This window comes from Aotus nancymaae, unplaced genomic scaffold (assembly GCF_030222135.1).
Source record: "Aotus nancymaae isolate 86718 unplaced genomic scaffold, 86718_ANA_hifiasm-v0.15.2.pri h1tg000089l, whole genome shotgun sequence".
NCBI classification, from domain to species: Eukaryota; Metazoa; Chordata; class Mammalia; order Primates; family Aotidae; genus Aotus; species Aotus nancymaae.
In genome coordinates, this window is record NW_026988504.1 from 26,245,468 (window position 1) to 26,259,642 (window position 14,175).

General features: G+C 55.7%; 1 protein-coding gene and 1 long non-coding RNA gene across 5 annotated transcripts in view; one reads left to right on the plus strand and one right to left on the minus strand.

Moving 5' to 3' along the window:
- RARA (retinoic acid receptor alpha) overlaps positions 1 to 14,175 on the minus strand; it is a 46,926-nt gene that overhangs the window by 12,137 nt on the left and 20,614 nt on the right. For 2 of the 4 annotated variants that reach the window (XM_012452019.2, XM_012452021.2), the window contains exon 2: positions 12,878 to 13,404. In XM_012452019.2, coding sequence (XP_012307442.1) covers positions 12,878 to 13,055 — 178 coding nt within the window. In that variant the 5' untranslated portion in view covers positions 13,056 to 13,404. Of the gene's footprint in view, positions 1 to 251; positions 1,735 to 1,953; positions 2,658 to 12,877; positions 13,405 to 14,175 lie in introns of those variants that run through there. The other 2 variants (XM_012452022.2, XM_012452023.3) reach the window with 2 other exon arrangements.
- On the plus strand, positions 1,701 to 3,900 carry LOC135271702 (uncharacterized). The gene is made up of 3 exons (XR_010339845.1): positions 1,701 to 1,945; positions 2,131 to 2,828; positions 3,123 to 3,900. It is a non-coding gene; the product is annotated as an uncharacterized LOC135271702 (long non-coding RNA).

Consider the following 14,175-nt stretch of genomic DNA (forward strand, 5'->3'; position numbering starts at 1 on the left):
TCTAGATGGAGTCTAGTTGCCACCCTCAGACTCCAGGTCCTTCCTGTGCCTCAGGGCAAGTCTCTAGTGCCCTCCCCCAACATCACTCCCAACCTTGCAGCCTCAGGACCTGAGTCCACTGAGAACTCACTGACTTATACGAACACCCACGCTCAGACTACGGGAACTCTAGGTCTACCCCACCCCAGAACGGGTGAGGGGACAGGTCTCCACTTTGCCATGTCCAGTGGTTTAGGGGAAGCAGGGCTTACCAGTACACTGCCTGTCCTACACGCCGTGATCCTCCTCCCCCTCCAGTTCTGGGCCAGGAAGAGCTGAGCTGTCCCCATGGGCTAAGAAGAGACAGGGGCTGGAGTCCAAGTTCTCAGATCCCAGCTTCTCTCCAGCCTCTGGAGAAGGTGGCCAAGGCAGTGGAAAGGGTGACTCTGGCAGCCCCTGCCCCAACTATCCCACTAGGGGAGAGGGGCCTTGCTCCAGCACTTGGAGAATGAGAAAAAAGGTCCTAAAGTCACCCTCTCACTCTCTCTCCTTCCAAAGTCAATGGTGGATATCCTCCCTCTGCTGTCTACAGCCACACAGCAGATTCAGCCCCGGAGGCAAAGGTCGGGGACAGGACAATAGGAAAAGCTGGGATTGACGTGGCTCTGGGAGGGCAGAGGTGGGCTCTCCGTCCATCTCAGGTCTCTCTTCTCGAAGGAAGAGGGGCTTCAGGTGGGGTAGTCCTTTGCCCTTCAACCTTCTCCAATCTGCCAGGCCCCCTAGACCCACTCCACCCCTCCTCCCAGGCAGGCAGGAAGGAGGCAGCAGGTCTGGGAGGGTGGGAGATCCTCCAGGGAAGAGCTTTCCCCAGGGAAGAGCCCAAAGTCCAGTAGGTGAAGAAACCTGAGCCATCTAACAATAACCCCTTTGCGCCTGCTCCTGCCCACCCAGTGTACACTGCCTCACAACTAGGCAGGAAAATGCCCAGGTGTACACCCTGGTGCTCCCAGCTCCTGGGTGTGCACAGAGACATTCCTCCCAGAGGAGCTTGCACCCAGGCAAGGGTCAACAAGGAGAAAAGGTGATCAGGCTGTCAGGATGCTAGGATTCTCATTAGTGCCCCTCTTAGGAAGGGACAGCCCAGGGCCTGGCCCTATCCCCAAGTGAATTCAGGGTAACAAAAGGACTCAGTGGGCGGTGGGGGGGGGCTGGGAAGGGATGCAGTCCTCATTTCCAGAGTAGCCCCAGACCCACAAAAAACTCATCCCCTAGAGAACAAGCCAGATTAGGATTAGGGGGAGAGGGATTCTTCCCACCAGAGCAGCTTCTCTCCCCTCCACTCCTAGGGATGAAAGCCTCAAAGATGACATCCAAGTGTCTGGGGCCAGGACAACCCCCACATGGACCCAGTGTACCTTGCCAAGATGGAAGGTTGGTTAGAATGGCAGACGGGTGTCTGATGAAGTTGCCCCCTTCTGCCACACCCCACTGTCAATAAGACATCGACTGCTCCCCTGACACCCACTCTAATGACGCAAGAGCAGGGGCTGGGGGCAGCAGCTGTCGCACAGGAAGGGGCTCTCCCTCGAGCTTTGGCAGGAGTGGGATCTGGGGAGGGGAGCAGACCTTTACCCCACCCTCCAGCCTGCTGTGAAGCTATTGGATTCCAGGCAAGAAGATATAAACTGGGGGCAAGGGGCTTGGGCTTCATTTCTCCTGGAAGAAGTGAAACAAGAGATAAAGGAATGTTTCTTGAAAAAAGGAACCCTCAAAGTTGCTCAGCCCTAATCTGAGAAATTGCACTCCGGGTTACCGGGGCCGGGGTAGGGGGGCGGGGGGCGGGTTCAATTGTCCAGCAAGGGCAACATGGATTAAGTGAAAGGTGGAGACAAGATCCTTATCCCTGAGGAGCAGTGGAAGCCCTACTGCCCACTCCCACCCCCTACAGCAGCAGAGGGAGAGGCCGGTACGTACAGTGGTTTGAGCCATTCCAAAGCGGAGTCCGGAGCGGGGTGGAGTAAGGACCCGAGACGGGAAGCCCCTTCTCCGGGAGCAAACAGGCCCGGTTCTGGTTATAAAAATCCACCACTAGGAAGGGGTTAGGGGTGGGACCCCCCACTTCCACACTCTCATACATCTTCCCCCTCGAAGGCAGGAGGTCCGAGCTGGGAAGTCCTGCACGCCGCCCCCGTCACTCAGCCGGCGGCGCCATCCGAGTAGAGCAGCTGGGGGCGAGAAGACGTCCCCTCGCCCTGACTGGTGACCCGGGCAGGGGGCCGCCCCCTGCCCTGAAGTCTCCGCGTCTAAGTCCGCCGGCGGCTCCGCCAGTCCCAGTGAGAAGCGGGGAAGTTGTGTATGCTGGGAGCGGGGGATCCCTTGGCTCTCCTAGGGAAACCCGGCGGGGTCCGGGAACTCAGCGGCTTCACCTCGAGGGGGCTCCCGTCCAGAGTCTCGAGGCGTCCGAGGCAGAGTCCCACGGCTCCCCAAGTCCGCAGGCCGGGGGCGGGATCAGCATGGGGCGGGGGGTCAATGAGCACTTCCTCCTCCCCGCTGGGGCTCCCGGGCTTCTCCGGGGATTCTCCGTGGCGAGGATTCCGGGTGGGGGTGGGGACCCCGCGCGGTTCCACCTCTGCCAGGCGAGGGACAGCCGGCGGCTCGCTCGGTCTCCGGTGGTGCGCGCCGCGGCGCCCCCAACCTCAGCTCGGCGCGCCCCCTCCCCTCCAGGTACCACCCCCTTTCCTCTGCCCCGCCCCGTCCAGGCACCGCCCCTGGCTTAACCCACTCCCGGCGGGTCTGGCTGCAGCGGGAGAAACGCAGGGAACCGAGAGGGAGAGGCGGCCCGTGGACAGGCGAGTGGGGACAGCCTGGGAAGGGGGAGGAGAGAAGGAAGGGGGAAAGGCATCAGAGGAGGAATACACAGAGTACAGAGGGAGGCCGAGTACAGGGAGAGGAGGGGGTTGCGGGGGGACTAAGACGGAAGAGGGGCGGGCGTCTTCCCTAGTCCCAGTTCCGGTTCCCTGGCTCCCAGGCTCCCCCATGGTTTGGTCAATCCCCAGCCGAGTGAAGCCGTGGTGGAGGTGGTGGTGGGGCGGTGAAGAGGGGGGTGGTCCCGGTGTCCTCCCCTTAACACACACCCCACCCAGGCCGTGCCTCATTTGCCTAATGCAATGCGGCTGAACTCTTGCTGAACTCGCCTGGCGGCGCCTCACCTCCGAGTGACCCACCCACCACTGCCCGTGACATCACCCGCCCGCCAGCCCCCTGCCCGGCTGGACCGGGCCACCTCTCCGGGAGACTTGGAGAGCGGCCGCAGGAGGCGTAGGGCTGGGGTGCGCTGGGCTAAGTGTTGGCGCCCGGGTGTGACATTGTGCAGCTCGGAGGTTGTGTCGGAATGAGACACCGGTTTGTGTCATTGTCTGTGACATCATGTGTGACTCCAGCCGCCGGAACCCGACGCGGCAGCGCGGGTGCTGTTAGCACAAACACAAGCAGAGGGGGCTCTCCTCCCCCCGCTTTGCGTGCTTCCGGTGAGCAAAGCCCCGCCCAGGGTGTCTCCCAGCTGGGGAAGGCCCCTGGTGCACTGTCCAGCCCTGGAGAGATAAAAGGAGGAGCTGGTGCCTTCCCGTTGACTTCATCCTGGAAGCACTCGGGATGCACGTTTCATTGGAAGAAAGGCCTAGCTTGGGTAGGTCCCTAGATAGGAGATACCCCTGGAGGAGAGGGTATCCTATTACCAGCACTCTCTAAAAAGACGAGTGGAGATGTACATGCTACCCAAGGATATTCTTCTGGAAGCCTGGTTCTTTATATAAGTTGTCATTTTATACTCAACGGCAACTTCAAGAGATAAGTTTTACAAATAAAGAAACAGGTCTCAGCAAGACTATGTGGGTTGTCCAAGATCACATTACTAATAATAAAGAGTAGAGCAGGGGTTCTAACTTTCTGCTGCCAAAGCCCATGTTCTTACCAAGGCAGGCCAATTGAAGGTATTTTTCTGAGAACCTTCTACGTGGACACCCTGGGGAACCTGCCCTGGTAGACCTTAAGGAGCAACAGCCATTAAGCAAATAATCACTACATACACACACAATTGCAAACTGAGATAATGGTATTATGCTCTGAATAATTAACATAGGCACCTAATTTAGGTTGAACTAAATTAGAGAAGAACTCAAATAAAACAGACCTACCATAAGGCAACGTTTATAAGTTAATCAGGCAAAGAGTAGAAAGGAGTGTAGTCCCAGTAAAAGAACAAGTCCCAGGGCGCAGTGGCTCACGCCTGTAATCCCAGCACTTTGGGAGGCCAAGGCGGGTGGGTGGATCACGAGGTCAAGAGATCGAGACCATCCTGGTCAACATGGTGAAACCCCGTCTCTACTAAAAATACAAAAAATTAGCTGGGCATGGTGGCGCATGCCTGTAATCCCAGCTACTCAGGAGGCTGAGGCAGGAGAATTGCCTGAACCCAAGAGGCGGAGGTTGCGGTGAGCCGAGATCGCGCCATTGCACTCCAGCCTGGGTAACAAGAGCGAAACTCCGTCTCAAAAAAAAAAAAAAAAGAACAAGTCCCAGTAAACGAGTGTAGCCCCATTAAAAGAGCAAGCCTGTGCAAAGGCCCTGGGGTTACAGAAGTTGGTGAGTTCATTCAAGGAACTGGCAGAAGGCTAGGATGATGGAGCATAAAATTCAAAAGGAAAAGGTAAACAAGACCAGGCTGGAGAGGTGGGCTCAGGCCAGACCAGACAGGCTCATAGGCCTCAATAAGGCTTTTGGATTTTATCCTAAATGCAAGGAAAAGCCATAGAAAGATTCCAAGCAAAGGAGAGGTAAGATCAGATTTACAGTGTAAAAAGATCTTTCCAGCAGTTGTGTGAAGAATGGATTATAGGAGGGCAAGAGAGACCAGATAAAAGCTACTGCAGCAGTCCAGGCAGCAGACAAGGGTGGCTTAGCCTAGGAAACTGGAAGTGCTGATGGACAGAGGAAGGTGGAAGGTGGATTCACTAGATATTTTAAAGGTAAAATCAATGTGGCAGAGGGTGGGGTAGGAGGTATGGGAAAAGAGGTAGCAGGTAGCAAAGAGGCTTGTGTATGGCTTATGCATCAGTGAAATGCCTGAGACTGCAAAGCAGAGAAGTCCACTGGGCTGCTGGGCAGGTGGGTGTGGAGCCCTGAAGTGCAGTCAGGGTTGCAGATGGAATGCTGGGGTCTGGGGGCAGGTATCAAATCTTGACAGTGGATGAGAAACGGGGAAGAGGACAGAGTGCTTCCATGCCCTTGGGATCTTTCCTTTCAAATGATGGAGCTAGGCTCTGTGCTCACAGCTGCAAGATGCTAAGGGACCTGAGACTCTGTCCCTGCCATCAAAGACTTTGTGGTCAGGAAAAGAGGTCCCAAATGATTACAGCTCACGGCAGGAACAGGGGAGAAGCAACTTCATGGTAGAGAGATGAGTGTTGTTAAAAAATAAATAAGGACCCACAGGCATTCTAAGTAGGGAGTGAGAGTGTGGCAAAGAAGGGGGAACATCTGTGAAGATTTCTGGGAAGAGGCAGCATTCAAGATGTTCCTTAAAGGATAGATAGGATTTCCGGAACTGGAGAGGAAAAGCTAGGGCAAGAGGCCTGTTCTGGGCAACAGCAAGGTCATGGGGCAGGTCAGAGCAGAACACAGTGTCCTGGGGCAGTGGGAGAAGAGGGAAACAAGGAAGGCTCTGGCCAGCAGCTGGGGCTGGGGGGCCTCTGGTGGCAGCTGTCTGCAGGCCTGGGGCCCATCCTGCTCAGCCTTATCCCTGCCTCAGCTCCTTCTCAGGGCTTTGCGTTTAGTAAGCCCTCAGCAGGTGCGGGCTGAACTGGCCCCCACTTGTGCCAGGCAGGGCCTCCTCCTGTCCCCAACCCCATCTGGAGAGGACAAGAAACAGGAAATCATGAGGCCCAGTGCCAGGTGGACACTGGGTCCCAGTACAGAGTGGTGCCATCCCCCAAGACACTGGCCAGTTCTACCCTGCCCCTCACTATCACAGCCTTGCTGGGTATGTGAAACTCACCAAGGGCCTCAGCAGGAAGTGGGCCACCATGGCCTAACAGCAACTTGCCCAGCCAGGGAGGGATTAGAAGTCTTGCTTTACTTTATTTATTTATTTATTTGAGACAGAGTTTCGTTCTGTCGCCCAGGCTGGAGTGCAGTGGTGTGATCTCAGCCCACTGCAACCTCCACCTCCAGGATTCAAGTGATTCTCATGCCTCAGCCTCCTGAGTAGCTGGAATTACAGGCACACACCAGCATGCCCAGCTAATTTTTCTATGTTTTGTAGAGATGGGGTTTTGCCATGTCGCCAAAGCTGGTCTCGAACTCCTGAGCTTGAGCAATGCTCCCACCTTGGCCTCCTAAAGTGCTAGGATTACAGCCACCGTGCCTGGCCAGATGTTTTGCTTTAAAGAGGAGGAAACGGATTCGGAGAGAGCTTGAGTGACCTGCCCAAGGCCACACAGGAAGAACTGTCCTTTAAGACTCCTGCCCATGGAAAGCCCTTGGTCTGTGGGCTGATTGAGGTTTCCAGCAACCCAGAAGCCAAAATGGGGAGGGGAGCACCTCTATTTCTGACAGCCAAAGGTTGAGTGGCCTCCAATCTACCCTGGGAGGCCTGACTCACTGGCAGTGCCCCAACTCCATAGAGGAGGAGGAGGAGGAAGGCACTGCCCCAAAATCACTTAAGAAACGGGAACCACTTCCTCTTTGTGCAGACACTGCTCCCTCACAGGGCAGTCAGGCTTCACTGGCACAGCCCCATAGGCAACACATCCCTTGGCATGGGGTAGACATGATACCTCCCGCCCTCACCCACCTCAAAGGAAGAAGGGCTTCCTTCCCTGAGTCCCCTCCCCCAGTCCATGCTGGGATCTTGTCCAGAGGGAACCTGTGCATTATCCTTCCTGGGAGATGAAAGGTGAGGGACCCGACATGCATTAAAAACTCCATGTAATGGTCTTTTGGCTGACTCTACATTTCGGCCTACGAGAAAGTCATTGCTAGGCAGTACCCTCCCCTTGAGCTGTGTCCCTCCTATTGTCCAGGGAAAGAGTGAGAAGCAGGGAGGGAGGGAGGATGCAGAGACTGCAACGGGGAGGAAGTGGCAGAGGATAGGAAGAAGGGAAGGACACAACCTCCTCCTTTCTGCCTTCTGCTGGGGCTCACCCAGACCTTCAGGCACTCCCCAGTCTCTAGGCACACAAAGCAAATATGCAGCCACCCTTTTGGGGCTCCCATCCCCAGCTCCTCTGTTGATTGCTTGCAACTTCTTTGCCTCCATCCACAAATTGAAACAAAATAAGAATAAGAACTGTGGCTTTTACACTCTGTTCCTTCATGTCTGTCTGGAGATGGTGGGGAGGGTGCCCGCTGAGTTCTGCAAACTCCCGTGGGCTACAGCGGGCAGATTTGGGGGTGGGGATGGTGTGAACAGATTGTATCCACAGCTTCCAGGACAGGAAGGAGATCTGGCCCAGGCCCCTTATCTTTCTTTCCCTCCAGCCTTCAGGATCCAAAACAGAGAAGACGGGGTATGGCTTGGGCCTTCCCTACGCCCCCTACCAGGGGAAGGCAGGTTCTAAGGCAGAGAAACGGCCTCTGCAGTGAGGGAGGGGGTTTCAATCAGCACTGAACCCCACCCCCGACGCTTCCCACACCCAAGAGTGTGCCCTACAATCCCCTCTACCTATTCTGGATGGTGGAAAACAGCCCGGCTTTACAATCCTACAATCATGATTCTGCAGTACTTTAACCTCCCCCAGCACTGTGTCCTCTGTGTAAGTGGGAATAATGTCCCTCTTCTAGAACTGCAGGGATTAAGATTTGTAAAACATAGACAAAGCCTCTGACACACAGTAGGTGCTCTATAGATGTTAACATTCCATTCTCTCCAGCTCCCACCTACAAAGGGCCTGGGTCCCATGACATCAGGTCACATGCAAGGCACAGAGCTAAGGTAGTAGTCGATGATCTTGCCTAACCTGCAGCCCTCTGAGGTAGGTTCTGGTAATATCCCTATTTTACAGATGAAGAAACATTCTCAGCCCGGGCGCAGTGGCTCACGCCTGTGGTCCCAGCACTTTGGGAAGCCAAGGAAGGCAGATCCCTTGAGCTCAGGAATTCAAGACCAGCAGGCCACATTTTGAGGCCCTGTCTCAAAAAACAAAAACAAAAAACAAAAAAAAAAGAGGCCAGGCACGGTGGCTTATACCTGTAATCCCAGCACTTTGGGAGGCCGAGGCAGGCAGATCACTTGAGGTCAGGTGTTCGAAACCAGCCTGGTCAACATGGTGAAACACCATCTCTACTAAAAATACAAAAGAATTAGACCAGTGTGGTGGCAGGTGCCTGTAATCGCAGCTACTTGGGAGCCTGAGGCAAGAGAATCACTTGAACCTGGGAGGTGGAGGTTTCAGAGAGCTAAGAGATTGCACCACTGCACTCCTGCCTGGGTGACAGAGCAGGACTCTGTCTCAAAACAAAAGAAAAAAAAAAAGAGAGAAACATGCTGAGAGGTTATCAGCAAGTAGTAAGTGGCACAAATGTCCAAGTTATTGTTTTTGAGACAGAGTCTTGCTCTGTCACCCAGGCTGAAGTGCAGTGGCATGATCTTGGCTCACTTTAGCCTCAACCTCTTAGGCTCAAGCCATCCTTCCACCTCAGCCTCCCAAGTAGCTGAGACTACAGGTGCATACTACCGTATCCAGCTAATTTCTTCTCTTTGGTAGAGGCAGGGTCTCACTATGTTGCCCAGGCTGGTCTCAAACTCCTAGGCTCAAGCCCCCACCTCAGCCTCCAAAAGTGCTGGAATTACAGGCATGTGTCACTGCACCTAGCCAGAGTCCAAGTTTTATTTATTTATTAATTTACTTTTGGAGACAGAATCTCGCCGTATCCCCCAGGCTAGAGTGCAGTGGCGCGATCTCGGCTTACTGCAATCTCGGCTTACTGCAACCTTCGCCTCCCGGATTCAAGCAATTCTCCTGCCTCAGCCTCCTGAGTAGCTGGGATTACAGACACGCACCACCTCGCCCAGCTAGTTTTTTTATTTTTAGTAGAGATGGAGTTTCACCATGTTGGCCAGGCTGGTCTCAAACTCCTGACCTCAGGTCATCTGCCCACCTTGGCCTCCCAAAGTGCTGGGATTACAGCTGTGAGCCACCACGCCTGGCCCAGTGTCCAAGTTTTAAACTCATCACTACAATGCCTACTCCACAGCCCCCAGTCAGACTTCTTTGCCCATGGAATTCCCAGGCTGAACAAAAAAGGCAGATCAGTTTTCCCTTCCGGCCCAGAAGAACAGTAAGAACCCAAACCAAAGACCACTGCTCTTTAAGCACTCTATGCCCTAAGTCACACACCCCCAGCCCCAACATACAGACAAGTTGACTCTCCCTCCTCAGCTCTGGATTTAATCCTCCCAAAACACTCTCAGCTCTCTAACCCTCTCACCCAATACACACAAGTCATTAATCCCCTTCCCAACACACACCCAACCATGACCCCACCCCCAAAACACACACAACCCTGACCCTCCCCATAGTGCACACAGAATCCCAAGCCTCCACAGTAAACACCAGTCTTCAGAGACCAAGCCCCAGGGGCTGGTTTAGGGGGCGGGGGAGAATCGCTGTACCATCTCTAGGACTCCCACCCTGGCTCCCAGGAAGACTGTAGCACTACAAATACCCAACCCTTCCCACAGTGACCTGGAGACAATTTCTGTTGGTCCCATAGGCTACTAGGTCTCTTAAGGGCACACCCAGGCCACCTAAGGTGCTGCCTCCTCCCCATCTGGGGAGAAGGATGATGGGGGAGGAGGGACCCAATACCTTTGTTTGGTGGGGAATGGGAGGAAGCCTCATCAGCAAGGATTTCTACAGAAAGGGTGTGGGCAGACCAGGGAAGACCACTGCTGCTCCTGCAGGAATAGAGGACCATGGATTGTCATCTCTCCCAGGAAATGCCTCACCCTCAGCACCAGCCCTAAGGCCAGGAGAGCAGGGAAAGCTAAACTGCCTCCATCTCTGAGACCAGGCATGTGACAATTTTATCTGTCATGCTTTCGTACCCAGAGCTCAAGAGCTCTGTCCACCAGGCAGCCCTGGCTCTGCAGAAGGAAGGAGATGCCAGGCTCCTTCAGACCCATGCCACACCTCTCGTCCCAGAGATGAGGAAGGTCAGGGAGAAGCTCAGAAGCTAAGGGGCTGGGTTCAGAGAAAAGTTGTTGTTGTTTACTAGAGAGAGGGGAGGGGCAGGGAAACCAAAACGCTCACAGAGGGAGGGGGCAGGAAGGGGGCATTGCCTAACCTGGGTGGAGAACGCCAAAGAAGGCTACACTTGCCTGAAATGTGGGCACCCCACCCATATTTGGGGAGAAGGTTACCAGGATGGGAAGCCCTCCCCACCCATCTCTAAGAAAGAGGAAGAAGCTTGCAACATTCAGGGGAGGGCAAAGCATTTGCTCCCTCTGGCCAGGATGGGCAAGGATGGGCCAGGCCCCTGCCCCGAGCTCCAACCCTTCAATGAGCTCAGGCTGCAGGTGGAGAGAGTGCTCTGTTGCCATCACCTGGGTTAGGACAAGTTGTCCACAAGCACCAGGCTGCAGGTCCCCAACTTCTCCCCCCTCAAAAATCCTAGCCTGAGCTGGGTGCAGTGGCACATGCCTATCTCCAGCACTTTGAGAGGCCAAGGCAGGAGGACTGCTTGAGCTCAGGAGTTTGAGACCAGCCTGGGCAACATGGTAAGACCTTGTCTCTGAAAAATTAAAAAAATAGCCTGGTGTGGCGATGCACACCTGTAGTCCCAGCTACTCGCAAGGATGCCTTAAGCCCAATAGATCAAGCCTGCAGTGAGCTGTGATCATGCCACTGCACTCCCGCCTGGGAGACAGAGTGAGACCCTATGTTAAAAAAAAGAAAGTCAGGTGTGGTGGCTCACGCCTGTAATCCCAACACTTTGGGAGGCTGAGGCAGGCAGATGACTTGAGACCAGGAGTCCAAGACTGGCCTGGCCAACATGGCAAAACCCCATCTCTACTAAAAATACCAAAAATTTAGCTGGGTGTGGTGGCACACACCTGTAATCACAGCTATTCGGGAGCCTGAGGCATGAGAATCACTGGAACCTGGGAGGCAGAGATTACAGTAAGCCAAGATGGCGCCACTGCACTCCAGCCTGGATGACAGAGCAAGACCCTGTCTTAAAAAATAAAAATAAAATCCTACCCTGTCAGGAAGCAGACATTCTTCTAGTTCCAGTGACCCAATCCCAGAATATAAATCACAGTCCCTTTAAATGCAGTGAATATTCTACAAAGATACACCAACTCATTCCCCAGCAGCCCTAAACCCCAGAGGCTGGCCTCTAACCATCACTAACACAGACTGGAGGACCAGACAAAAATCAGAGTCCCCAGACTCTATCCATCCCACATTCCTATGCGAGGTGAAAAGAAGAGACAGCAGAAACGGAAGACTAAGTTTTGATAAGGGGTGGCAGGAGAAACTGAGACAGCACCTGCCTGCCCCCTGGCCCCAGAGCAGAAAGGGTGGGGAACATAAAGAAGCACAGACATAGAGCCCCTGCTCCTGGTGGCTGGTGGAGCCTGGGAGGGAGGGGGCCACAGCTAAGCCAGAAGAGGCAATCCAGGAAGCAGTGGTGGCGGTGGGCAGCCAGCCAGTGCGGGCAGTGAGGCACCCAGCCAGGGCCTGCCCCAGGGACAAAGAGACTCCCTGGCTCCGGGGAGAGAGTGCTGCCCCCACACTGAGAAGGGGGCACTGACCCAGCCCAGCCAGGCACACAGAGCAGTGGTGCAAGGCAGCTTGCCCACAGCCTGAGAGGGTGGTGGGTGCCCAGGGCAGGGTGTGCAGTCCCTGCTAGCCAGGAGAGGTGGGACATATTTCTCAGGTCAGCAGCTGACTGGCTGGCCAGACAGCAGCCCATGACCCATTCTGCTGCTTCCACCCCCTCCCGCCCCAGGCCAGGCCCCTGCTCCCTCCTCCCCCCAGCCCTGGCCTGGCGCCCAGCTGGGCCCTGGGGGCCAGAGTTACTGTAAGCGGCCTGGCAGGCCCCAGCCCTGGACTCTGCCAGCTGGCCATAGCTGCTGCCACCTCCCACTACCTGGCTCGGCCAGCCGGCGAAGGGTACTGAGACCCCTGCCCTGCCAACGAGTGACCCCCCATGGCAGAGGGTGGAGACAAAGAAAACACAGGCTCTGCCAAGACCACGCATGCATCCGGGGCCAGAGTCCAGGCCAAGTGTCCCCTCCTAGGACACTCACCCTATTCACCCGGCCAGACCATGGGCCCCTCCCTCTCATCCTCCCCACAAAGGGAAGCACATCCTAGCATGGCCAGGGGTGGAGCTGGCAGGGGTAGAGGTGGGGTTCCAGCCAGCCTTCCTCGGTCTGCTCCTTGAAGCCCTTTCCCTCAGAGGCACTGAGTGGGGGTGGGGCGTAGGTGGTGTGCTGCTCTCACTCTAGGTAGAGCTGCCATTTCCATCAAACGTCAAAAGGTCTGTTTACCCACCTCCAGCCTCTGTGTCCAGTCCTTGGAGCTATTTTATAAGGCCCCAACAGCATAGCACAGAAGAGGGGTGCAAGCGCCACTGCAGGCCAGAATAGCATGGTTTCATCTCCCCCTCTGCCACTCCCAACTTCAAACACAGCCACCATGATTGGCCTACAGGCCATTGGGCTTTCATTTTCAAGATCTCAAATGATGGTCACCTCAACTGGAGAAGACCTTGCAGAGCACCGTGCCTTCCACTCACAGCAGAACAGATGTGTCCAGAGCCCAAGCTCTGAGGCCCACCACCCTCAACAGTCCCCTCCCACCCCTTTTCCCCCGACACCCAGACTTACTGGCTGGGGATGGTGTGCTATATCCACTAACTGGAAGCTGGTGCTGGAGAGTGGTCAGAGCGCCTGGTGGGGAGAGTCCACCCAGCATAGGAGGGAAGAAGAAGGCGTAGGGAGGCACTGGGTACCCATTGAGGTGCCCGGCCCCAGGTGTCGGGCAGGAGCTGCTGTTGCTGGCCATGCCAGGCGGCCACAGTCAGAAGGGAGGCAGACAGTCTGGCAGGGGGCTCTGGCGGGCTTCAGACCGCCCCTCCTCGGGGCATGGGGCCTGGGCCCAGACGGGGTTTGGGTGGTCAGCCCACCCGCCCTGTCCTGGAGCTGCTGTCCTCTAATCGCAGTCTCCTGGAGCCCCACCTTAGCTGGGGGCCAGGTGGGTTGGGGGATGTCTCAAGAGCCGGTCCTTTGGTCAAGCAGTTCTGTGAGCTGGCACTTTCCTGGGAAGGTCCAGAGCTGGCCTTCAGGGCACCAAAAACGATCCCACTCCTAGATGGGCCCCAGCTAGGCGGCTGAGGGGGCCATGTCCTGTGATGCTGCAGAAAGAAGAAAGACAGGTGAGTGGGCACTGAGGAACAGGCACACAGGCATTCCCCGTGGAGCTCCCCAACCTGAGCTGCTGGTGATTTTCCCATGGCACCCAGCTGAGCAGACAGCTGGCACCATGCCTGGCTGGCAGAGATGACCTGGAAGCAGGGCCCAGACACTGCTAGGGGTGGCAGGATAGCACAGCCAGGCTGGGGAGACACGGACAGAACTCAGAGACTTGAAGGCCCTCTCCCCACAATCCTGAGGGGAAAGAGTCCACAGTGCCACCTCAAGGGATCACTGCAGCAGAAGCAGGCAGCTGGCCCTCCTTCCCCCAGTGAGGGTTACCTGAGGTCAAGATGCAGAAAACGTGTGCTTGTGGGGAAGAGGGAGGGGGAGGAAAAGCCGCTTCCCTAAAGCATTGGCACTTCTCAGAAAAATGACTCCTAAGCCAGGGGGCCCCTCTTACACCACTTCCCCCGCCAAATCCAAGCCCCAGCACCCCAGACAGGTTTGTCCCACAGGCCCTGGGAGGAGGCCCATTTACATACACACGAATAGGAAAATGGGAACCAAGGACTCCTAGGTATCACCTCCAGTGCTTAACAGCATGGACGCTCCAAGGGTAGGCGATGTGTAGGAGGGCAAGGACTGCCCAGGAAGACTCCTACCCCCAGGCAAGGAAGGAGAGATTGATCTCAGGGTTCACCCACATACTTCTGTCTGCAGAAGCAAAACACATTGAGTAGGGTGGGAGGTGGGCATAAGATGAAAGGCCA